General features: G+C 41.2%; 2 protein-coding genes across 3 annotated transcripts; one reads left to right on the top strand and one right to left on the bottom strand.

The window, feature by feature from the left end:
* The first annotated feature begins 1,005 nt into the window (after window positions 1-1,005).
* On the top strand, window positions 1,006-17,881 carry stc2b (stanniocalcin 2b). Its single transcript, XM_030793869.1, has 7 exons — window positions 1,006-1,400; window positions 1,714-1,838; window positions 1,991-2,193; window positions 15,037-15,180; window positions 16,058-16,200; window positions 16,543-16,754; window positions 17,470-17,881. The coding sequence occupies exons 1-7, from the start codon at window positions 1,260-1,262 to the stop codon at window positions 17,879-17,881; spliced, it is 1,380 nt and encodes a 459-aa protein (XP_030649729.1). The 5' UTR covers window positions 1,006-1,259.
* Window positions 17,882-21,253: 3,372 nt separating this feature from the next.
* bnip1b (BCL2 interacting protein 1b) lies at window positions 21,254-24,987 on the bottom strand. 2 transcript variants are annotated; one of them, XM_030793735.1, is made up of 6 exons: window positions 24,895-24,987; window positions 24,579-24,671; window positions 23,656-23,747; window positions 22,894-22,998; window positions 21,933-22,051; window positions 21,254-21,587 (listed from the first exon to the last, which is right to left on the bottom strand). In XM_030793735.1, exons 1-6 carry the CDS (start codon window positions 24,976-24,978, stop codon window positions 21,391-21,393), a joined length of 690 nt encoding a protein of 229 aa, XP_030649595.1. In that variant the 5' UTR covers window positions 24,979-24,987; the 3' UTR covers window positions 21,254-21,390. The 2 variants fall into 2 exon arrangements, with proteins under 2 accessions (XP_030649595.1, XP_030649594.1); XM_030793734.1 differs by lacking the exon at window positions 22,894-22,998 and having other exon boundaries at window positions 24,895-24,978.
* Between the last annotated feature and the right edge of the window lie 213 nt (window positions 24,988-25,200).

Here is a 25,200-nt window from a genome sequence, read left to right on the forward strand (position 1 = left end):
CTCTCTATTTTCCTCACACACAAAGCGACACACGCTTGTACACACATGACTCACTCAGTCATTCTTCCTCTCTCTCTCTCTCTCTCTCTCTCTCATACACACACACACACACACACTCACACTCAAGCATGTGCTCAAGGATGCAAACACACATACAGACCCCCAGATATGTGCATGTGCCCCTAGTCCTTTTAGGGTTGGTTAATGTATTTACTGTGTTGGTGTGGTATTTCAGGCCTCAGATGTGTTTTTCAGCGCTCCTCTTGTGTTGCCTGTTCCCCTCGGTCAGGAACCAGCTGACGATCAGAAGGTGACTCTAAAGGAAGGCGTCACCACGCTTTGGTTGCTGGATGTGAGACAAAGGAAAGATGAGCACAGGACCGTTACTTAAAAATATCGACATACGTACTATCATTTTTAGAATGTTTCTGATTGACATGCAACCATGACAGGCCCCCTCTTCTTCCTCCCCCGCCCCTCCTCTTTTAACAGTGTGAATAGCTTTTTTAAGGATGATGTTGAACCAACAGAACAGTTCAGTAATAGCTGTTTACATACAGTATATCTTAATCTTAACCTTAATGATTTAGGAGCAAATGTTTGATTTTTGTGTCATCACAGTTTTCCCAACTGATTTTTGTATTGTGTTCTGAACATTGTCACGATGGCTTTCACTAAAAAAGTACCTAACTAACCTGTCAGGGAAAGCAACGATTAATGATTTAGGATTTAGCTTAGAGCTCCAGTTCCACTGCTGGATGGGGGTAGGGTCGAAACATTTCAAAATATTCTCCGTCTAAGCTGCGAATAAAGCATTGTGGTGTGCGTAATGGTACTGATAGCGCGTGAATACCGGAGGAATAGGGAGAAGTTGTCGCGCACAGAGTGGTAACGGTTTGGTCGCCCCCTCCCTCAACATAGCAGGTGCCTACATTACCCAGAATTCAACAGGAGTCATAGACATGCGCGTTGAAGTCTATAGTGATATCCGTGATTTTGTCAACAGTCTGCTACCAAAATAAGTAACGTTAGCAAATTTCAGCCTCTGGTGCAAAAACTTTTAATGATTTTTTTCTCGTGGCATAAATATATTAAAGCCTTTTGCACGACATTATATATATTAAATATTTACATGAAATTCTTAAATAGGAAAACGAACCAGTCTTGTTGTGAAACTAGCAAGTTGGCGAGCTAGCGACCCGCTAATAGAAGCCTTAGATTACAGTAAGGTTAGTTAGCGAGCTAATTAGCTCTTAACCATGGCGGAGAGCACAAACAATAGTATTGCGAATCTTCCTCCCGGAGATCCACAGCTCATAAACTTTATTGTTGAGCATTTGAAAAACCGAGGACTGTTTGACGAGTTTAGGAGAGACTGTCTTGCAGACGTGGACACAAAGGTGAATGAACTTTCGAGAAACCGTGTTATGTTTAGGTCGTAAGCGCCCCTTAAGGCCTGCAAGTGAACATTGTGTCGGTTTAAAATAAAGTTTTGGCTTACTGCTTGCTTTCATTTATTTAAGATATCTCTAATCTAAATAGCTTGTCTCACTAAGCGAAAAGGTACGTTAGCCGCAGAGACTAATGTTTGAGCACTACGCTGTTTTACCAAATGACACGTACAGACATTTGGCATGTATACGATACTGGAATGTAAACACACGTAGTATTTTATTATTCTGTTGTATTACTAATACATCTGTTTCTCGACAGCCCGCTTATCAGAATTTACGACAGAAGGTTGACAACTTCGTAGCCAATCATTTGAGCACCCAAGAGTGGAGTCCTTCAATCAATAAGAATCAAGTTCGGAATGGACTGAGGCAGAGTGTGGTCCAGTAAGTTGGATAAGATGGTTTCATTCAGTCAATAAAAAAAAATAAAACAAAAACGCTACCTTGCCGATGGTCTTACCCAGAATCATTAGTGTAATATTGAAGCCGTAACCTGTGCTTTCTCGCGTGTGATCGTGTGTGCTTTTGGCGATCAGGTCGGGGATGCTGGAGTCAGGCGTTGACCGTATCATATCGCAGGTGGTAGACCCAAAACTTAATCACATCTTTAGACCCCACATAGAGGATGCCATCCACGACTTCCTGGCTTCAGAAAAGAAAGAGGAGGCGCCGTCGAACTCAACCAATCTGGACGCTGAGCAGCCAGAAGCCCCCAGTAACAATGTAGTAAAAACCCCATAAGGTATGAATGACCAGAACTGAAATCTTAGTCATCAGTGTTGATGCACAGCAGTGACACTATAATGACTGTAACTCACATGCAGCTCTTTGTGTGTGTGTGTGTGTGTGAGAGAATTTTCCCTCTAAATGATATCTTGTATTGGCTGCATTAGTGCAGGCAATGAGATAATGACATGATACAGCATTCAGGTGCAATGTCAATAATCTTACACTACTAGTTACATTAGCAGATCATATGTGAGAGAGAAACAGAACATATAAAGGGAAGAATGCAAGACTACAGAGAGAATGTGAATCTGACTCTCTTAGGCTTGCACTGTGTGTTTTTTTGTACTGTGTATTCATACTTGTAGTTAGATCAATTCATTCATTGATGAATCTAATGAGACACAGGATTTTACAACAAAGCAAAGATTCAGTAGTTTTTAGCCGACAAATAAAGGTGGACGAAGACTGTTCTTTCTTTCTTTCTTTCTTTCTTTCTTTCTCTCTTTCTTTCTTTCCTTTTAAGAATAAAAATGCAAAAAACCCCAAAACAAAACCAAAAAGAAAGTCTCAAATTAATGAGTAATAGAGTGAAGTGAGAAGACGAGTCGTTGTGGTAATGGGCTGAATAAAGGGCTGGGTCAGTTTTTCATCATCTGTCCTTTCAGTACATCCATCAGTAACAGGTGGTGAAAACTAAAGGATCTCACATCCATTTCTGTGGGTCCTTTATCAAGAATCTAACAAAGAACAGCTTTGAGTACACACCAGTATCACAGTAAAGTATTAAGATAAATGAAACCAGAGAAAAAGAACTGATCGAACCGTCCCCGGCGTCCTTGAATCAACTGTCGGAAACCCGTGTCACCTAGAGAAAGACCAGCCAGTTGTCAATCAGAGATGTCATGAAATAAGTTGGACGCCTTTGTGAGGACCGAGAGGACAGTCTGTTTGTTTACGTACGTTTGGACAGCGTGACAAGTGCTTTGTTTTTTTTCCTCCTCTAATGTATAACTAACACATGTTCATGCGTGTCTCACAGTAGGTGATGGGAAACGGTGATGCTTCTGCAGGTGGACGTCTTTGTAGCGCGTGAAAGAGACAGTACATGCTGTCCAGATGTCACCCACGGCTGCGGAGCGACCTTGTAAGACGCGCTGTTTTAAGAGGTCACGCCGGACTTTTCCCCACTGAGAAGACACATGGGCTCAGAGGACGGGCGGATTTTGGTTTGACTTGTGTGCAGTGCCTCACGTCTGAGGGAGGAAAACGGGTCAAAGTGCACTAAATCACTAAGAGTTGGTTCAGCTTTTGGTGAAGGTGTTGGGGTTTTTTGGGGGGGGGGGGGGGGGGGGTTTGCTTCTAGCCAAAATTTTTATTTCATATTTATATGAACCCATCCCATGTCACTGTTTTGACTGAAAAGAAAAAATCAAATAAAACTTATATTCTTTATGTGTACAGTAAACTTTCAAAATGTTGTCTTGTAATTGTTTTGGGTGGGGGTGGGGGGGGAGTCACGCTGTAGACTTTGTGGAGGCGTATCTCCTCGAATAAACATTTGGAGTGAAATATCTGAGTTGTTGCTGTTTCTTTTTTTGCATACGAAATATGTAAAACACGCTGAAAAGTACATTTGCGGTGGGAATCTCACACGTAATTCGCTTGGCCCGTGACCTGAAACCTCATCTTTCTGGATTCCAATCAGTGATTACATTTTTCTGGTAGAAGAAATTCTCCAACTGGACGTAATAGAGAGTATGCCACATTGGTTCAGATCGCTCTTTACAATGCAGCCAGGGTGTGAGGTGACGGGAAACATTTGGGGTTAGAGAAAAAAAAAAATTCAGGCTCTTTGGAGCATGTTGAGTTAGGCACGGTTATCCAATGAAATTGCAATGGATTCCAGAAGAGGTGTTTTTGTTTTTTTGTTATTTTTTGTAACAAATGACACCGGAGAGGCAGGGTGTACTTGTTCTCCTTGAAGACAAAGGTCAAATGGCCACACTGACTTGCTTCTGTCTTTCACCACCATACTGAGAATTCGCGGCAAGTTCCACGTCAGGAGACTTTGCCACGGTCCCTAAAAACCTACCAAGCTGAAGTCTTCAGTCTCTCAAAACCTGGCAACCTGAAGTCTTCAGGCTATAAAAACCTGGCAACCTGAAGTCTCCAGTCTCATGCAGCAACATGTAGAAGGTTCTTGTGTCATGGTTCTTAACCCTGCCTAAGTGCAGATACACAGTACATACTCACGCTCTTTTGTTGTGTTGTGACAAATGTTTTCATTGAGATTAGTTGTGTAGTGAGCAGTATACTGAATTTCTTGCACATTGTAATACACACACACACACACACACACACACACACACACACATATATATATATATATATATATATATATATATATATATATATATACATACATATATATATAAAGGCAAACCCTGTACAAGCAAATAACTCTCCAACTTTATTCTCTTTGAAAGACGTGTTTAGTGTCAAAGTAACAGTATGTGCAGCTAATGCAATGGTTTGTTCTCTGACGAAGAATCGGTCGTAAGCTTGGGATTTCTTAAACAATGCACGGTCGCAGGTAATGAAATACAGCGTATTGGCTAACCTGCGGTCTGAATCTGTGCTCGGTACCGTAACGTTCACCATGGAGAGTGTAGACTGTGGAGCGGGCGGCAGCTCGGGTTTCCAGAACCGGTCCTGACTACGTGACACTCTTCAGTGCCCTGAACCCATGTCCGTCTGCTCTTGCCAATTAAGATGCTTTTCCACAACTCCCCCCCCGCTCCACCCCCCCCCCCTCCCATCTGCAGAAACCTGATCCGTCCCGAGTCTGGAAAGGAACAATATGGTCTAAGAAGCACAATGAAGAGCTGTCTGTGGCCAGCGACCAGGTGTCAGAGTGAAGAATTCTTTGCCCCCACCCCTCCTCCCCAGCTCACACACACTCACACACACACTCTACACACCCTCCCCCCGCTACCTCCCTGGTGCTGATGCCATAGTCTGTTTTAGCAATGGTAGCAAAAAGATTCCCATTAAAATTACTCACATATCTGTGTCGGTGACAAAAAGGATCTGTGTTATACTTCTATTGCCAGTGGAAGTGTTGAAATATACAGTACAGTTAGACAGATTTTTGTTTTTGAAAAAGAAAGCCACTAGGTGGCATGTTTTTACTACTTATATTTGTTATTAGATGTTTAAAAAAAAGACACCTGAGATTATGAATGCACGTATATTGTACATAGAACACAGATTAACAGATGAGTTCTGAATGTGGTTGCCGTTGCCGACCGGGAGATTATGAGTCATTCTCATGGATGAAGTGCAATAATTATGGGATGTGTGTGACCTTATAAGGGGGGAGGGCTGCCTTTGAGAACGGAGTCAGACCAGTTCACTTTCATCTCCTGTCAGAAAGCATAATTCTTAAGCACAGACCGTGCTGCCATCTCCGTGAAGACGACGCTAAAAAAAAAAAAACCCCTCAGTGTTGAAAAGTGTGTTGTGTAAGCAAACAAGTGACACGGCACTTTTGGCTGCAGATACTCAGCAGCTAAATCCCGGCGCCCTTGGAGAGTTCCCGCTAATGTGGTGTGAAATTGTATGTTCAGTGAATTAAAAAGAGTTCAGTTGACCTTGCATTTATCTTCTGGACATTATAAATCATCAGAGTAATTACTGAATGTGGACAGAGAGAGAGAGAGAGAGAGAAGCAAAAACACTCTCCCACCCACCTTTGCTGAAACAGCTGCCGATTCCTCTTGAGTTGGCCCTCCAAGGTCTCTGAGCGACGACAATTAACCCCCCCCCCCCCCCCCATCCCCACCCCCCCATTCCAAAGCAAAGCCTGTCTGCATCTGCTTCACTTAATTGCAACCCCCCCCCCCCTCCCCTTGTCGTCAGAGAGAGATTCGTTGTGTCCACTGGTTTATCAAGCCCCTGTTTTGACCTCAGACACCAGATGTGAGGGTATCCAAATGGCTCGCTTGTTTTCCAGACCATGTGGTTAACATGGCCTTTTTATACGTTGTTACTGCCAAAGGTTGTTGACACCATATTTTAAAACCTTTACGAGAGACAGCGTCTAAGATTTGTGATAAGTAGTTGATAATTGATTCGTTGTGACAACACTTTGGTAGCTTTAATAAGTTTTGGATCTTAACATGCAAGTTTATTGACAACAACAACTTCATGGATTGGATAAAGTCTGTCTAATGAGCTACTCCTTCTGAGAGGATCTCATCTCTCTTTCTTTTTATTTCCTTTTAAAGGTAATAGAGAGAATTCAGTCACTCACAGAATGAGACAAGACTCACAGAATGCACTCACAGAATGAGACAAGACACTTTTTTTTAACCATATAGTTGTATCATACACTATTTGACATACAGCTATATGCTAAAATGTAAAGTACGCATTGGAAACTTATGTTTAAAACATTTTTTGATGAACTCTCGTCATCTTTTCATTTTTCAACCCAAAACCAAATCATTCTCATTCTAGTCTCTCTTATAACACCTTTTAAAGAATAATAGAGAGAGAGAGAGAGAGAGAGACACCAGCCAGCTGCTCTGTGTTCTCCAGCTCTCTCCAGTCTTAACACCTGATGAATATGGACCGGCGAGCTGAGTTTTACCTATTGATTATATGGTCATGAACACACACAAGGCCTTGACCTGGTCTTCTCTTCAAACATTTTACAGAATGTTTACGTTCTTTTGAACGCCGCTGTCAATACTTGGCAAGGGAATTCTGGGAGTATAGGGTTAGGAAAATGACCTTTGGATGTTTTGGGATGATCTGCGTTATTCCATCGACTCTTAAGCTCCAATTCAGCATGGCATCGACTTATGACTGTCATTTCGAGTTACTATCTGTTATGCAACTCTCATACAATTTTAACAGCCTAAAGTGTGTCACAATACACAGTAAGGAATCAAACGTACTTAAATCTAGACTGAGGGCAGGTAGAATGCTTCAAATTGAATTCCGTGTTTGATTTTAGATAAAAAAAAATGGGTTGGATTGGATTCTAGCATCAGTGTGAGCAGGAAGAACAAAGACTCACTGTAAAATGTGTATTGGTTATGTGACTGTGGTTATTCACATGATGCTGATATACGGTTTTATCCCGTGGGGAATATGTGAGAGAAGAGAAGTAGACCAAAAACTGACCCTTGGGGAACACCACAGGAAATACACTTCTTTAACAAAGAATGATCTAGAATGATCTATGATCTAGACCGACACTGAACAATTTTTTCCCTTTTCATGCAGAAAACCAGTTTAGAGCCAAACTAGAGAAATGAACCCAGTTGAGTTAAGTCATGGAATAGAAAAGCTAACACTGCATCATCAAATGAACAAAGACATCACCGGCACCGGCGTAATCTACAGAACACAATTCAATCAGAAGCCCTCACAAGCCTTTAAAAGATTACTTTTTTAATTAGAATGTACAGGATTTGCCAACAAATGTTGAATAGAAAGGTGCTCCTGAATCAGATTATGACTGGACTGCTTTCATCTCTGCACAAATGTTAATGTGGGCTGTAAAAGCTGTACTTCAAATCACATTAAACTGTACAAGTGAAATATATACACAAATAAAAATAAAAAGTATAAAATAAATAAAATTCCAAAATACACTATTTATAAATTGGAAACAAACAAGCCATCCCTCCCTATCTTTTCACTGCATTCTTGTGCTACGTGCTTATTCACCATTTGCGCCATTCATAAAACGAAATATTTATTTGATAGAATAGTGGCGGACTACACGTGTGTACTATACACAAATGCTGGGGTAATGTAACTAGATAATGTATCTAAGCTCCCCTTATTCCCAAACAATCTTCCACTCAATGTTTTGCACAGCTGCGCTGACCATAACACATGAGAGGACAAGAGTTCATGGGTAGCTGTATTTATGAGAATGTGTTTGTGGGACACGGGGGTAGCTCGGCAATCAACTGCAAGGTTAACCGAGGTTAACTCAGACATCGGTTGTGTAAATTCTCTGAGGTTAGGAGAATGGTTGACAGAACAGAGATTTGATAATACAAACAACAGAGGGTAGGGGGGGAACTATTGGTATGTAAACCTCTCTATGTGTTAGACCTCTTCATCACCCTAACGCACGCATTTATGGGACAGGCGTGTATATGTTGCACCCCCGTCGGAGCGACTGACGTAAGGATTCACATGATCCCGACGGACTTATTGTTCTGAGCCTACTCTCACAAGACCCAGGGTTATTCACAAAAACACTCTACCCCCCCACCCCAAGTTTCCCCAGTCCCCACCTCCCTCCCCCTCACACCCCTCCGCCTTTCTGGGTCAAAGACGGTGAAAGGTGACCAGGGGGTTAAGCACCTGTGACGACAACGTAACTGTAAGTGTCTTCAGGACATTCCGTGATGTGGAATGCATGCCGCGTTTCAACCCCCCGCGTACGTTCGGTACAACACAGGAAACGGGTAACTGTTTACTCTGCGCTCTCTCTTCCTCTGATTTACTGGTGGAGGCGTTGTCAGGAACTTTTACGAAAATAACTGTAAACACGCGTACATGTCTGAACGTCTACCGCGGCGCTTCTGTGACTTCCAAGTTCACCTCCACAGGGGTTGTTTCCTGTCACGTATATATATATATATATATATGAAAAAAAGACTTCTTATGAAAATGTTCATTCAGTAATTTCATTCAGTAATTTCAGTCATTTCCATTCTTTCAGATGCAGATACCAATACAAGCTTTGCATTTTCAAGAATTGTTCCGTAATTTATATTCTTTTCATGTTGTAAATATAAAATGTATCTCACATCCATTACTTAATCTGTCAAAACGATTGGTTTCTCAGATTTGTCAAGAGCACAAAGGCATTAAGATTTTTTGGTCAAAATGAAAGTTCCATGCAGTTTTGAAAAGGCAGTATATATATATATATAAAACACATAAAGTGAATACAATGTTGAATTCAGGCCTTCTGAATGGGTGACCTATGACCTAAATGCGTATCGATGAAGCAACGAGCAAGAAAGTCGAGCGAAAAACCCTAAATCCGTCTTAACAGTCCTCAGAGGTCCAGTCTGGCAAGAGTGTGGACCCTGGCCAGTCTGTGCCCTCGGCCAGATGTACCATATGCCCCTTCTGGCAGGGCCCCCTCATTCCTCGCTATGGTCTCAAATGTTGGACCAGGTCCGAACGCTACATAAGAGATTAAATGCTTTAGTCCATTCGACATCACAGTGGGTCAAACCTTTTGGAGGCTAGCATTGCTCTTTGTAATAAAACTGTCTTCGACCAAAGTTTCGTTGTAAACGAGAACAGTTCGGTGGATGATTTGGTCCTTGACGTGTAAGTGTTTCTCACATCCGTCAGCTAACATTGGCTATCAGTTTTGAAGGCCGTGTGCTGAGAACTTACTAAGTAAAAGGAGCTCCCCAGTCGTTGCTGCTGTGCAGTTCCTGAGTGGCAAACTCTGCTCCTCTAACGGACCCAGAATGTTTCACTGAAATCACTCAGAGAGAATATGAGTGTCTTAGTAGTAGATATGGACTTGAAGCACGTTTTGTCTTCAGAGCGGCTACAGTCTTTCTTTGAGAGCTGTTTACACATTCCGAAGTGTCTCCAGCGACATATTGGACTGTTCTTAAAGAAGGAAAGCCTCCAGTTTTTCAAGTGATGAAGGAGGAAATCAACTCTTCACTTTGTGCTCCAGAACTTTCCATAAAAGCTCGATGATGTTTGGATCTGGTTATTGGTGAGGCGCTGGATTGTGTTTTTGACTTCTTCCTGCTGTTGATTAAACTACTCTTGAATCCATTTAGCAGTGAGTATGGGGATTTCATTATCCTAGAACATCTTAAACAAACATGTTTGCATCATAGCGTGCTCCTGAGTGATTGTCATTCTACCATGCAGATCAACCACTGGACCCATGAGATGGCAGCCCATATCATAGCAAACCACCATGTTTAACAGTTGGTAACAGGCAATGTGCATTTAAAGGCATCCCTTGACTTTCTCAAAACACAAACCCATTCATATGTAAACAAAAGACTAGAAGTTGACCCACCAAATGATATAATTTTTTTTCCATTCCTGGGGCAATCCGGTTTCATTTTCATCATACTACATTAAGCGTTTGTGTACCGAACGAACACTCTCACAAGTACTGCTGTCGTGTCCCCCCCCCCCCCCCCCATCACCCTGTGCTCCCCCTGTGCAGTTTTTAGTGATACTGACTCGCAGAGTTGTCCATTTAGCTCTATGGTCCTACTTGATGCTGTTGTTTTATGCGGGGTTTTTTTGCACCTATCCCATTATGTGTTTCTCTGTCCTTATTAGCCGGCTGACACTACTGTTCTTCTTTTTGAGTGCAGGTTTTCCATGTTCCTGTCTCCCAGTACCGGTCAATACATTTGCAGGGGTTTTTTTTTGTTGTTGTTGTTTTGTGACTAAAGCAACTCAAGCACTAAGTTTTTCTCCACTCTGTGGGACAGATTGCTTACACGTTAGTGTAAGTGCTGACTGTCCAAACTCTTTTATCCCTCTTTACAACCCCTTGAATCAATACCTAATTTAGTCTGAAACTGTGGTTCAGCGACTCCAAAATGACAGCTTCTTTAAATCTGGGGCTCCCATTGTCTTGGCTGCACCCTATAACTTGTTGTGAATGTTCGTCTATTTGGACGTTAATCTGAAGGATTCTAGCTGAATTTTGTTGCTCCCCACAAGAACTTTTAAAAGAGGCACAAGTTTTGCTATACGTAAAAATGGAACTAACTTAACATCCTTTCTCCAGTCAAGCAGGGGACCTTTTCCAATAGGGTAAATTAAATAATGGGTAATTATTATTATTATTATCATTATTATTATTATTATTATTATTATTGTTATTATTATTATTGTGCTGCCGTTACTCCTCCTACAACTTGAGGATGGCCTGTTAAACCCACCTGACTTAAAGTATTTGTTGTTTTTTGGGGTTGTATTTTGCAAAAGATCATGACAATGTTGTCATGGCTTAAGAATGTGCATACACGGACTGGTAGTGAATATACTGACAAAAGGACTTTGCATTAGAAATCACTAAAGGAATGGAAAAAAAAAATTGGGGACAACAGCATAACTGCTCTAGTTCATCTTATCCAAACAGACACAACACAGGAAACAAATGGTCAATCAAAGAAGCATTTTAGTCATCCCAAACATTGAGGGAACGCCGTGTGCCCTGGGGCCAGAAAGAGCTCTCTCTCTCTCTCTCTCTCTCTCTCTCTCCTGCAGGCATTCCTCTGTGCTTCAGGGTTTCCGGCGTTCTGGCTTTCCTCAGGTTTGCTAAAGTGTTTATTTGAATAGCAACTTTCTCCAAAAACCTCAGCCTAGTGCCCTCAAGAGGAGTTTGCGCCATTTTTTGGCAGCATGCTAAGGTCTATTAAATCTGCCCTGACGAAGAAACCCCAAGCTGTTGTGACTTGTCTGTAACAGCTCACCATAGAGTCAAAAAGCAACTGCAACCAGTAATACTGAACCCAGAGCTTCCGTTAACACCCAAGGGTTGTGTGTCAGCTATGAGACCAAAGCAACCCCTGAGTAAAATTACACTGTATTCAACACCAATATTCCCAGTATGCGTGAGACACATCATGGAAGCTGATAAACGTACGTGTTTTGACCTGAAGGTGCGATTGACGTAAACCTGGGCCACTAGCTAGTTTCCTGCCTTTGTAACAATGAAACTGAGACAGTAGCAGAGAAGTTGCCTGAAAGCAGACACACAGGGGAGACAAAGGCTGATAAACATTCCATATTCTCACTCAGCCAATCTTTCGCTCTCTCTCAAAATAAAATTTAGAAAAAAAATCTAAATATTATGTGGCTGGGAGAGAAAAAGAGCAAAAACTGCAAAAACTTCAGATTTGAAATAGCACAATGTATTTTTGGGTCAAAGTTGAAGGGTTGACATTAATTGTTTGACAACCAGGTCATGTGACTACTACCACTGGTTTCCCCAAGGTCATCGGTCAGGGGATCCGAATGCCATCTTGTGTAGGCAACCAGTGCACTCCGCAGTCAGGGTTACAGATATTACCCCGAGAGAGTTACCGTCGTTTTGTTTGTATCTATGACCAAGATGTGTCCAATTATAACAAAAATTTTAACTTACTGTTCCATAAAATGGAATCATTACTACATCAAATCTTTCTTTAACTGGAAATTCACTGAATTTTTTTTTTTAAATCTGCTTTGTCTTTGTAAAGTGAACAGTAATTGACCATTACCGGATTGATGGTCGGTTGTACTCTACAATTCACAGTACATCCACTAACGCGCTATCCATATTTGTCAAAGGCGCAAGGGTGAGATGCGGCTCTGTTGCTTTGAATTTTAGCTGATGCGCCTTCATTAAAAACACATTTCAAGCTCCAACGGTGACCTTGTTTGGGCACCAAACACTTTGTTCCAGCCGATGCGTAAGGAGGGCGGCCGATGACAGTATGTTCTTTCCTTATAAACATATGAACGAAACGCAGTAACGAATGCGGTAAACATTTACATATTCTAAATAACCTAATGTATACTAGAGCTCACCACATGTTACGTCCCCTGTTATTCTCAGGAAACCTCCAGTAATACAGGGCCTAAAGTGTCCGGCTGTTCTGTTTATGTATATAGGCTATATCTGTCTTGCATTAAGGCTGGGAACACGACAAACGTCGACGTTTGCAATAGTCGCTGGGGCAAAAATGAACGTTGAGCTTCTTTACTGCATCGATGATGAGTAGCATGACTCTTACTTAAAAGTATCCTCTCTTTCTCTGCTATGATTGGAACCCTCCTAAACATGTAAACACATTAATACAATGTTAAATAAACTCGGCTGAGGCCTAGAGAACCAATGAGCTGTGGACATTTTTTTTACAGTGCATAATCAGGAATGCAGGGGGGTATGCTTTGAATCCTGCTCTGATCTGAGGGAAACCGTCGTCCTCCCTTCGTCTTCTACAGGCCCCCCCCCTCCCCCCGACACCCCCAACACCACCACCGACAACAATCAAGAAACATGTACAAATGTGTACTGAATATACAGTCATTAAAAGCACAAATCAATTATTAAACCCTCAAAGGAGAATGTAAAAGGCATGCCTGGGTTCTCATTTGCGAGCTGTGAGGTGGAACAGTTAGGTCACAGTAGGGTCGGTCAGAGAAAAACATTTGTGTGTGCGTGTGTGTGCACGCGCGCGTGTCAGAGAGAGAGAGAGAGAGAGAGAGAGAGAACCATCTTTAACTCTGTTTATGTTAAGACATTTTTCTATGAAAAGGTGCTTTAGTTATGGGGGTTCAGATTCAGCATTTGAGAGAATCATACTATGATAAAACGGTCTAAAAATTACTGCAGGAAAAGTTCTGCACTTGAGCCCCTTATTAAATATTTAAGTTACAACCAACAACTGTTTTAATAACATCTGCAGTACATTCCCAATATAACTGTACGCACATAATTAAACACTTATCTGATGACTTGCACGTTCTTTTGGTTACATAATTTCCAGGAAACTATAAGCCTTTTTGGCCTTTCAAGGCATGCTATGTTTGTTTACTGCAACCACAGGTCCTTCGGTGTGACTCAAAGAGGCATTTTAGTACTACATCGTCACATGGCTGTCAGAGGTTCTTCCAAGTCATGAAGATGATCTCTACTCTCTGCCGTAGCGAACCTGCCAATCACCTTCGCTATGTCTCGACCGCATTCCTAAAGCCGCCTCACTCTTATGGATGTAGGCCATGGATGACGCTGATAAAAGAATACCAGGGGTTGTGTTTGGTTTGGCATGGACTTGTAGTGAAAGCATTAGATCGCGTCTCACTTTATATTCATCCACTGTCCCCAGTAGACTGAAAAAAACGGGTAAACAGATCAGCAGTTAAAGTCTAGCCCCCGCTCAGGCAAAACATCTGAAGTGACGTCTATGTCGTGTCGGTTTCCTTGAGAGGAAAATGGACCCGTTATAGACTGAAATGTGTTGGGGAACTATTTTTTTCTTATTCGGAAATGTAATTTATTTATCTTAGAATCTGGCCAAATCTTTCACCCAAGAGGTTTCTGTTAAGGACCAAAGTTACTCTGTGGACCGGCAGCTGCGTAACGTCACACGCAATGTCTAAACCGCTCGTATGACATTCTCCTTGGGTTCCCTTGGGTCTCCTTTTAATTGAGCCTAGACGTGATAATCCCGTCGGTTCCGTCTAATAGAATTACCATGTGTACTCTCGACGAGCGTACGGGACATTTTTACGCCACCTGATAGCCAGAGGCAACGCTGCTATAGGATCGTATGACCATTAACATCTGCTGTCGAGTTCGCAATGAAACAAGCTTCCAAGTGCCTTGCATTCCTCTCCACTAGTCTCTGGTTTACATAGAGGACAGTAAGATACCACGGCTCATGGACAAGAAAATAAATATAACACGGACGTTGAAGTTTACACTGTAGTTGCACCTCAGTTTGCCTACGGTATACCTCCGTAATCAACTTTGAATGCGCGCAGGCTACGTCCTTTAAACTTGGACGTGTGGCTCGGTGCCTGTGATTGGTCGGAAGCCACGAATGACAGCACCTGCTTACCTCCTTCATCAACACTGACATATGAGTTTTCGGAAATATAGGCGGCATCCATTCCGGTCAAATTCTCACAACGCCTTTATCTAATGCGGTTCTCACAACCTATGCGTTCTAGGGTAATGCTAGACGAATCTGAAGGATCCTTATCAAATACATTTATATCCTTAGAGTTTTTATTACAGTACGTTAGGTGGTGTATCAACTAGACATGTACGTCAAATTTTCGATAGGGGTATTTTTATTATTGACAGTAAAGCAGGTGGACTCGACGGAAACAAGCGATGTTCCAGAGACCTCGCAAGAGAGACTTCTTACCATCCAGAAAAGACGGCTGTCTCTGCAGAACACAGGTAAATGCAATTTTTTGGGGCTGGGTTCTCTCATGATCACCCTCGATGGACTGCAAAGAATAAAATGTGCTTAGTTTTTCTTGTTTGGATGTTTGGACGACTTAACTGAAATGAAGCAGAGAGACTTTGCTGGTGAGATTAAACACTCGGTTCCTGCATACTTGAGAACCGTTGCTGTAACGCGTTCGTTCGGGAAATAGAATTTAAAAGAACTGTGCGTTGATCGGTTTCCTACCAGCTTCTCCCATTCCTCATGTCTAAAGAAAATGCGCGATTTCTTTTGGAGTACGTAAAATAAATGAACAAATCTTTCGAGAACTAAGAAATTGCATAGTCTATAGACTGCATGGACGATATAATCCCTTTTTGTGGTTCACAACATAACCTTTGGACAACGAATGATTAGTTGGTTATATCAGTGCGAGCAATCAAGAGTTATCCATGGTTCATTATAGCCAATGGCCATTACGAAAAATACAAAAAAGATGGGGTAAACTGTCGTGGACTAAACAAACTGCTTAGATCTACATTTGATCTATTTTGGGTTTTCATGTTGATCGATGCACTCAAGGTGTACCACAAGAACGCAGGCTATACGACATAGCGCAAAGCTACGTAATGTTACCTGCTCAGTATCGAGCTTTATAAAGCCGAAATCTAACTTTATCGATAGTTAACATGCCTGTATGTTTTAGTCGAGGCATTTTTTCCCCAGTAATGATGATTTATGAATTTACGACGACCTTGACAGCAATATCAATACAATTCCTTTAGCTTCAGTTCAGCAACTCCAGACTAAAAACGCATATCTCAAAAGCTTGCTCGGTTATCATTTTCAGTCGCCGAAATTACTCCTTCTTTCTCTAACTTACTGCAGCCGAGATACAGCATTGCCTGGTGACTGCGGGAGATGTAGGCTGTGGTATGTTCGAGTGCTTCAACAACAATTCGTGCGAGATTCGGGGTCTGCACGAGATCTGTATGACATTCCTTCACAACGCCGGTAAATTTGACTCTCAGGTAAGCTGTGCGTGCGCTCACACAAAGGCCTTAGAAGTTGCCAACGTCTCCAATGGAGGAGCTCAAACAACTAGGGTTTTTAAAAAAAATGATCTAATCATTTCAAATAAGAGGATTCGTTTAATCGTGTTGTTTGGTTTGATCCATCTTTGGTCATTGCTACTTGTTTCAGAAACACAGTAAATGCACTTTGGATATAATGTTAAGCTGGTCCGAAAGCTGAGAACAGTATTTTCAAGGGTTCCAGTATATTGAATCACTGTGCTTTGAGCAGCCCGTTACATTGAATGCAACATTCTTTTTTAATTGCGGGTTCGCTCATGACTTCTACGGTTATAACAGGGAAAATCGTTCATCAAAGACGCGCTCAAGTGCATGGCGCACGGACTGCGTCACAAGTTCAGCTGTGTCAGCCGCAAATGCTGGGCAGTAAAGGAGATGGTGTTTCAGCTGCAACGCGAGTGCTACGTGAAACACAATCTGTGCGCCGCTGTCAGAGAGAACGTCAACGTCATGGTGGAAATGATCCACTTTCAAGACCTATTTCCCAAAGGGTGAGGCACCGTATTAGTTACAATTTTACACAACGCATTGTACCGCCGCGATGTTTTATAATGAAAACAGTTACAGAACGAACCTGAGAGCACTCTTATTGGATCCTCTTGCATCGCTGCTTATTGGACGTCTAAAAAAACTTTTATGATAGCTAACTAAAAATTGGGTTATTCATAATTTTACCACAAACCAGGATAGCAAAATTAACCGAGGTTAAACTGATATTTAATACATTTCCTCAGTTGTTCTGAATTTTGATGACTTTTGGTGTTTTTGATGACTGTTTATGAATGCTTATGAAAGCCTCAGTGGCTGTATTGTAATGTTACAACAGCAGGCTTAGCCTATAAATTGGTCCGCGAGCAGATTGCATAAGTAAATGATCATTCATTTCTCACTCATTCAGTTAAACAACTAATTGAAGCTTCCTTAATCATCTTAAAAAGTTACTGCTGTGTATTGCGTTCTTGTAACGTTGTGAAAGTCAGCTATAAAGTATTTTGAATAACAGACTGTGTACAGATCTTTAAGGACAGCAGTTAGCTCCTCTAGGAAGGTATATAAAATAATACAGGGTCTGGAATGTTATGCCATAAAGTTATTACGTAATCTTAATATTGAAGATTTCAGAGTGCAACATGATGTTGCTGCTGATCCCAGAAAAGTTTATTTTATTATTAACACTTTGCGTTTAACCTGCACTCCCCCGGTTAGGCCTCATGTGGAGCTGGTGAACATCCTCTTGGGCTGCGGGGAGGAGGTGAGGGTGGCCATTGCCCAGAGAGTGCGCATGCAATGCGAGCAGAACTGGGGCGCGCTTTGTGCCAGTCTCAGCCTGTGCTCCATAAGCCAACTGGAGAGCTCGGCCCCGCCCCGAGCCACCATTGGCCCCGCCCACCCAACCTCCCACGCAGGCAATGCCCTGCCTCCCGGTGGCCACTTGGCACTGGCCCAACCCAAGCTAGACAGGGAGGCAATTGGAGAAGAGACCTGGATCGGCAAAGACGAGAGGCAGTTCCATTTGAGTTCTCCATCTCAGGACAGGAACGCAACCAATGCAGAGATGACAGAGTCAAATGCACCACTCAATAACACAGAGGGAGACATTCAGCCCAACAGGTTATAAATGCACTCGCGCACACACACACACTCGTGTGCTCGTGCACACACAAACACACACACACACACACACACATACACACACACACCCATATACACATACGTACACATTCACAATAGACTAGTCTATAATTCCTACGTGAAACAATCATTATTTCTTCTCGTCCTCTCTGGAAAATGCACATTGACACACAAAAACAGACAGGAGAAAATTCAAAAAGCAGGGACATGCTGGTTCTGTCAATTCCACTTTATCCTCACTCACAGGGTATTCAATAAGTAGCTTTACACTTATGTCTTTTTCTCTGTCCATCACCTCTCATCATTCTGAAATACTGTTTTTCTTTGATTTTTTTTTTTTTTAACTTTGATCACCAGTGGTGCAGGAAAACTAAGCTTTGATACACTGATATTAGTAATTCCATTTGACACAACATCACACAACATCCACAGGTTACAACCTTCGGACGACTAAAGGAAACATAATGAGAATTCAGCAGAAGGAGAACTGAGTAGAACATGTAATGTACTTTCTTTGAACGCGCTTACTGTTGCCCTCATTGTAATTACGAGAAAATGTCTGTTCATGCAAATCTTTGCATTCTCAGTTGAGCAGGGATCTCCCCATCCAAAAAGAGCACTATATCTTTGCAAGGTCACACGGTGCCCCGAAAGGTGAGCACATCGTTACGTCACAATAACTAATGACGCGGTAACAGAACTCTGGAACGTCTAAACAGAACCATAGAAATACCAGTGTACAACTGTGCTTGTGTTCAGTCTCTGCTGTTCTCAACACTGTGAGCAGTTTCCTTCACTAACGGCAGCTCTCCTCATTGTATTTTGTTCACTTAACACAAGACGACTAACATACTTAACGCGACGCTTAGCATCGGCAGTAACTGACAGAAGTGTAGAGATGAGTAAGCGTCTTTTTTGGGTTTTTTTTTGTTTTTGTCTCTTATCAGGGTTTTCAGGACTTTCTATAAGCTTTATGCTTAACTCTTATTCCTTGTGTTAAAAAACAAACAAACAAACAAAAAACTCCTCAATGCAGTGTTACTTATCGGACCTACCTCATTTTCCCATAATATGCACACGCTATAACGTACAGTGTATTATTTTTGTGCAGAAAAAAAAAACAACCAAAAAAAACTGTTTAGTCCCCTATTTTCACAAGAGTGTTTTATTCGCTCAAAAGTTTGAACCTGTCGAATGCAGTGCGTGTATTTTTCACATTTTATCTTTTTTGTTGTTGTTGTTGTTGTTGTTATTCTGTTCTCTCTTCTTTTTTTTTTATTTATTTTGTTTCAGTTCCTTTGAAGCTATGCATGACATTTATTTTGTTGTTGTCTTTCTATTCCACCATTTGTAACAGTCAGGTTATCAAAAACAGCCTCTGTAAAGCGCTGGCATTAAAATGTTTTTATACAAATGCTTCTTTGTTCCTGTCATTGTTCCTGGTTCTCAGTGGGCATTCGCGTGAAACACACAATTCAAATAAATAAATAAATATATTGCAATTTGGTTTTTTTTTTTTAAATCTGAATAGCATAGTCCACTAAACTTACCTTTTTTTTTTTTTATTCCAAAGACAAAATAAATATCAGGCCCCAGCGATTTGTTTGTGAATGTAAGACAGTGACTGCTCCGATGATAAATGCCACAAATTCAAAAACAAAACAAGAAGTTCTGCACAGAGGTGACACATATGGCATGTCAGCGGTATAAACAGCCCTGAGCAAGACTGTACAGACAAACCATGATTAGAGATAATGACTTCATTAGCAAAGAACCAGTTCTCAGTCATAAGAGAGGAGCTTCACTCTGTCAACTCAAATCACTCCTTGCACTTAAAAACAATATACAGCGCATTACACAAATTCAAACTATATCCAATAATGCCATAACGTGTAATGCACACACACATATATATACATATGTGTGTGTGTGTGTATATACATACATACATACATACATACATACATATATATATATATATATATATATATATATATATATATATATATATAGATAGATATAGATATAGATATACACACACACACACACACATACACATATATATATATATATATATGATATATATATATGAACCAGCGCCCTCCAGTGGCCTGAATGTGAAAAGCAAGGATGGGGATAAGAAGTGATTCTTTCTAATCTCCCCTCCAGAGTTAATGTACAGATATATCCGTATCAACCCATGTGGCTTGTCTTTGAAATATCCCTATACTCTTCTAGTCCATTTCACCAGATTGAGTGACCACAACGGGGACCTAACCTTTGTGTGAAGCACATCAGGACCAGCACGACACTGCTAGGGTCTAGGGCGTCCTCTGTCGTTCACTCTGAGTGTTTCAGAGGGGGAGAGGTGGTTACAGTGAGACGGAAACAAAGCTTTGTAACAGTAATTAGATCTTTCACTTCTTTCAATCTGACTTTCATTTTACTGAACAGATAAAAAAAAATAATAAAACACGGCACACACGATTTGTTGAATATTTAATATACAACTCGAAAAACGCAGCTTTTTTTCATAGAATACCATGGCGAGGTGTGCCTGGGCTGTGAACGAGACCTGAAGGACAGTGAGCGTTTTATTCAAAATCATAAATTTCTCAAATGTAATTAACACACATTGTTTACCTTCAGACACACACAAAGAGCCCCCCTCAGATCTGCTTAGTGCCCAGCATCAGCTGAGGACAAAACAATGTCTGTTCAGTCAGTTACAAAACTCTGGCACATATGCAAGTGTTGAAGAACAATGTTACTAAGACACGTGTTTTAAAACCGGGAATCCTCACCCTTTTTACGACGTCTGACACTAATGAGACTTTCTCAAAAGGACATGGAATTCTATTTAAAATGACACTAACAGTATTTAATGGGGCGTCATACTGATAAGATTAACTGTAACTCCACACAAACATTGTTGTTAAGACCATTCATGGAGGGAAAAAAAAAATAATCAAAAGGGTTTATCCCCTGAAACAGATTTTTAATGAACTGATAGTGTGTGATAACAGGAACTAAGCTCCACTGTGCCAAATTAACAATGTGCTTTGCAAGTGCGACTGAATCACAAAAGAACCCCTAGAAAGATTACAGTACATCAGTTTGCAAATGTAGGATGGCTCAGCTAATCAGTCTGTTGAGTTAATAAGAGGTAGAATTCTAGAGCTGATCAGAGCTTTCTACTCACAGAATCAAACGTTAACACTGCGTAGAGCTTGAGTTGCCCCTGGAGACATACGAACAAGGTAAGAGATGTGTTTCCACTCTCCAGCCTTTCTCTGAATCCTTTCACGACTGAAATGTACTTCACGCAGAACAAAAAAATCCCCCCCCCCCCCACTCATTATAGACATACAAACACGTCTCATTTTGTACTTCACAAACGATACGGTTCGTCTGAAACCTTCGGAGAGTGTGCGATTGTTTGGGGGTTTCTTTCATCTGGTAGGTGGAAAAAAATCGATATATATCGATTCTCCTTTAAATGGAGGGGAGGAGTCGTTTCTTTAGGATGTACAGAACAGTGGCCAGGAAGAGAGCGAGAGCCAGGAAGATGAGCAGTTTGTCTGTTAGCTCGCGTCGGTTGTATTTCAGGATGAGCTTGCGTCCTAAGTGAATGGTCCCGTTCATTGACTTAAACTCTTCGTTCGTTTCCAGAACCGTCCGTGACGACGCAGCTATAAAACCAGATCACGTGTAAATGATTTAATCTCAAGACAAAACGTGTGGAATCTGAGGTAAGACGAGTTAATCTGTAATCCCCTCAGATATGATACTACAGTCCACCTACAGTTAATGTTAATGTTTCAGCACGATGCTGTGAGATATTTGCGGTGTGTTTTTTTCTTTTGGTCAACAAAATTAATAATGTGTAATCAGTTTGAATTTTGAACGATGCAAAGTATTTTTAAAATTCATAAACAGTAATGTTGTTCTTTTTAACGGTGCTAAAAAATGTTCAGTTTCACGCATTTTAGACTTTTAGGTGAAAAATCAGCGAAACACAGATAAGACTACGGTACCCAGAGTTCCGATGGTTTCCTCGCTCTGTTTGACCTGCTGGGCCATCATGCGGCTGATGCTCATCAGACTCTCTGTGATGTCACTGGACGTCTGGACCAGGTTCTCTTTAGTCGACTTCCTGAGAGAGAGAGAAATCAAAACGTGACTAAAAACAAAGAGGAACTCTTTAGCAGTGTCTGACTTCATGACCAGGAAACTGTGATAAACACTACCAAAATACAGTCTTACGAATACTGCATGTGTTCACTATTATGCTGCTATAAGTCCTCATTAACTGCTACCTCAACTTTAACCGGTTATGACATTACCATGTATTATTTATTAAAGGATGATTTACTCCATACTTACATCAGTAAACTGCCTGAATATTATGCACTGTGGAATCAGAGTTTATGATGTACATATGAGGGTTTTGTAAAATCAGTGCTGTTGTGTCCATGAGAGCCTGACCGCTGAAGTCTGGTGACTTTCTAGTAGTGATTCTATAGCTGCTACACACCCATTATGTATCTATAGTCCAGTCCTGGATGGCCAAAGCCCTGCTGGTTACCATATCAACCTAACACCGTGGTCTCTGATTGGCTGTAAAGTGTACACACCTATTTCCCAGGTAAAAAAAATTTACCTCTAATAATGAGGAGGGCGAAAACTAGCAGGACCAGCCCTGTGGAACTGATGTTACTCACACCTGGGTTCGTCAAATAAGATGTTCTTTTCACATGGCGTTATATGCCACACTTCACAAACCACTGTGTAGTCCCATGTTTGAACATCCACTCATCCTGACTTTCCCTCCATTGTCTTGTTTATTTACAATGGAAAAACACAACTAATTTAACAAAATATATACAAACGCCTCGGAACCTTGACAGCTCCCTGTAACTTGTCTTACATGATGCCAAATTAAGGAATAAGGGTTTTATTTGTCATGGAAGGATAAGCTGGAGAGATCAGACAGACCTGAGCTTTACGGTCGAGTCTCCTCCCTGAAGCAGCTCATCTTTCTCCAGGTTGTCGATGGACTGTTTACACGCCAGGTTGGCCCTTCGCCACGCTGTCTGGTTACTGTCGCAGAGCAGGCGAAAAATAACAACGATTCAGAACATGAGTGTCATGGTAGATGTAAAAACTTTGTCTTGTGAATTGACTCAATGTTTTCCTGCACAGAGGTAATGTACCATACTACATAGACTATATCACATAGCCCGTACTTAAATATTGCACTCTAGACATGCATGTGAGCTATTATGCATGGCATTGTCATCGTTAATTGTTTAATCACATGTATTGTATTTGAAACTCTATTAAAAATGAAGAAAACAAAAAACCCGACTAACAAGACACAAGACACAGTGACACTTCTAGACCATGTGACCTGTGAGGGAAGCGGCCTTTGAATAAGGAGCAGTATTAAAAATAATAATAATTCATAACAATAACTGGCTGTCTGAATCAGTTCTCTCACTCATATTTGACGATAAGACATTTTCACTCTGGTGCATCAGCGGAGCACCTGGTCAACCACGTTAAATATCCCCATTACATCAACCGTGCCATTGAACAGTGTCATCAGTCATGTCAGTGCCAGGCTGGAATGAAACAAGCGCCGTGTGTTTATGTGTGGAGTCGGAATATACAGTTCTATGCGCTCAGAGCACATGATATTCATTCTCTCTCTCTCTCTCTTTTTCGTTCTCTTTTACACACACAAACACTTCCCACCTGAGCATCTGTTTGCGATGTCCCTCGACGTCGTTTAAGATTTCCCGCTTGTCTGTCTCTCTGTCTTGCTCCTTGCCCATTTGTTCCATGTTCTACAATGGGAGACAGTCAAACAGAAAGAAATGCTAACAGAGCGTTTACCACTGATCACGTGACAGAGTTGTTTACATCACTTCTAGTTCCCAATCAGCCCAGAATCGAAACAGTAACTCCACTCAATTTTTTATTAAATACACAAGCCCACTCCCCTAGTGGGCTTGCGTATTTAATAAATGGGTCGCTGAACATATACTCTAATATGTACACGTTTAGTATTAAGAAGTACAGTGCGATTCATTTTTTTGTTATTTGTGAGTGTGAATTAGCCTATTATGTTAAATCACGATTTAAGACGCCAAACTGCTAAAATGTTTTGTTACTCACTCGTAATTGTTGACATTAATTCGTAATTTTGACGTACTGACTTCAAAACTGTGATCGAAAAGAGGAAAAACACCGCCAGCGTCCACTTTTGTGACAGGAGAAAGCTCTCCCCCACTCCTTTATTATAAGCGACACATCTTTCAGAGCCACAGTGAAGGTCCACAAACCTTAAGGGATGTTGTAAGTACAGTTTTGATTTTCAAAAGAGAAATTACTGTTGGGCGCTCACTTGATTTTCATCCAGAAGGAACAATTCATGGATTTTCGTGTAGCGAAACAGGAGCTACCTGCCCGTTAGCACTGTTAACACTTGCATGTCTGTAGTTCTCTTCACTTTCCTAAACTTTTCTTGCACTTGTACCTGGTCTGTCAATGAAATGAGCGGCACTGGTACCTCAGCCAGCTCCTTAACACTACACGCTTCGATTGTATTTTGCCTCACTTGGAAGAGCCTTCTGAGAAAAGCGTTGGCTAAATAAATAAATAAAAACATATACAACCTGAATACGTTGCCTAAGCTGAGCGAACTTCTCCTTGACACTTGCATTCAAATCCATGAGCACACTTTGTGGTCCTGAGCATTCTCGAATGTCCTGGTTGGAAAAGCAAACTTGATTATATTAAACGGAATACAGGGGTAAAACCTATAGACAAACATACTGTTACTTGGCCGGCAGAACAGGTGCCAATTGGCACAAGTTAACTAAGTTTGAAGAGTCTTGCAAACAGTGCCATGTGTTTACATTTAATTTGAAAAAGAATGATGCAACTTCATACAGATCTGTAAGAAACATTCTAAATAAATCCAACACTTACCTGAATAAGAGCTTTTATCTCTAAGTCATATTTGATGATTTCTTGACCACAAATTCGGATGTCGACGTCAGAAAACGACGCCATCTTTGTTTTGGTACGGCGAGCGATTGGTTCAAATTGTGCTGTCTTCGGTTATCGCTGAAATGCTGAGGTTATGTACACATATACGTGACGATGGACTGATATAGAATTGTTCTATGCGGAGCACAGGAAATCAACTTGTGTAATAAATCAGCATTTATCCATAATATTCTATATTATAGCGTGATATAATATTTGTCATATTTATTAACATTATATCATATT

This window comes from Chanos chanos, chromosome 16, assembly GCF_902362185.1.
Source record: "Chanos chanos chromosome 16, fChaCha1.1, whole genome shotgun sequence".
In the NCBI taxonomy this organism is placed as follows: domain Eukaryota; kingdom Metazoa; phylum Chordata; class Actinopteri; order Gonorynchiformes; family Chanidae; genus Chanos; species Chanos chanos.

What these genes read in the sequence shown, in the direction of transcription:
- stc2b (XM_030793869.1), top strand. Translation starts at nt 1,260, where the DNA reads ATGGCGGAGAGCACAAACAATAGTATTGCGAATCTTCCTCCCGGAGAT. An exon ending in CTGAGGCAGAGTGTGGTCCA is followed by an intron (nt 1,839 to 1,990) that starts GTAAGTTGGATA and finishes TTTGGCGATCAG; the next exon opens with GTCGGGGATGCTGGAGTCAG. An exon ending in CAATGTAGTAAAAACCCCAT is followed by an intron (nt 2,194 to 15,036) that starts AAGGTATGAATG and finishes TGTATCAACTAG; the next exon opens with ACATGTACGTCAAATTTTCG.
- bnip1b (XM_030793735.1), bottom strand. Translation starts at nt 24,978, where the DNA reads ATGGCGTCGTTTTCTGACGTCGACATCCGAATTTGTGGTCAAGAAATC. An exon ending in AGATAAAAGCTCTTATTCAG is followed by an intron (nt 24,672 to 24,894) that starts GTAAGTGTTGGA and finishes TTTTCCAACCAG; the next exon opens with GACATTCGAGAATGCTCAGG. An exon ending in GACTCGACCGTAAAGCTCAG is followed by an intron (nt 22,052 to 22,893) that starts GTCTGTCTGATC and finishes TCTCTCTCTCAG; the next exon opens with GAAGTCGACTAAAGAGAACC.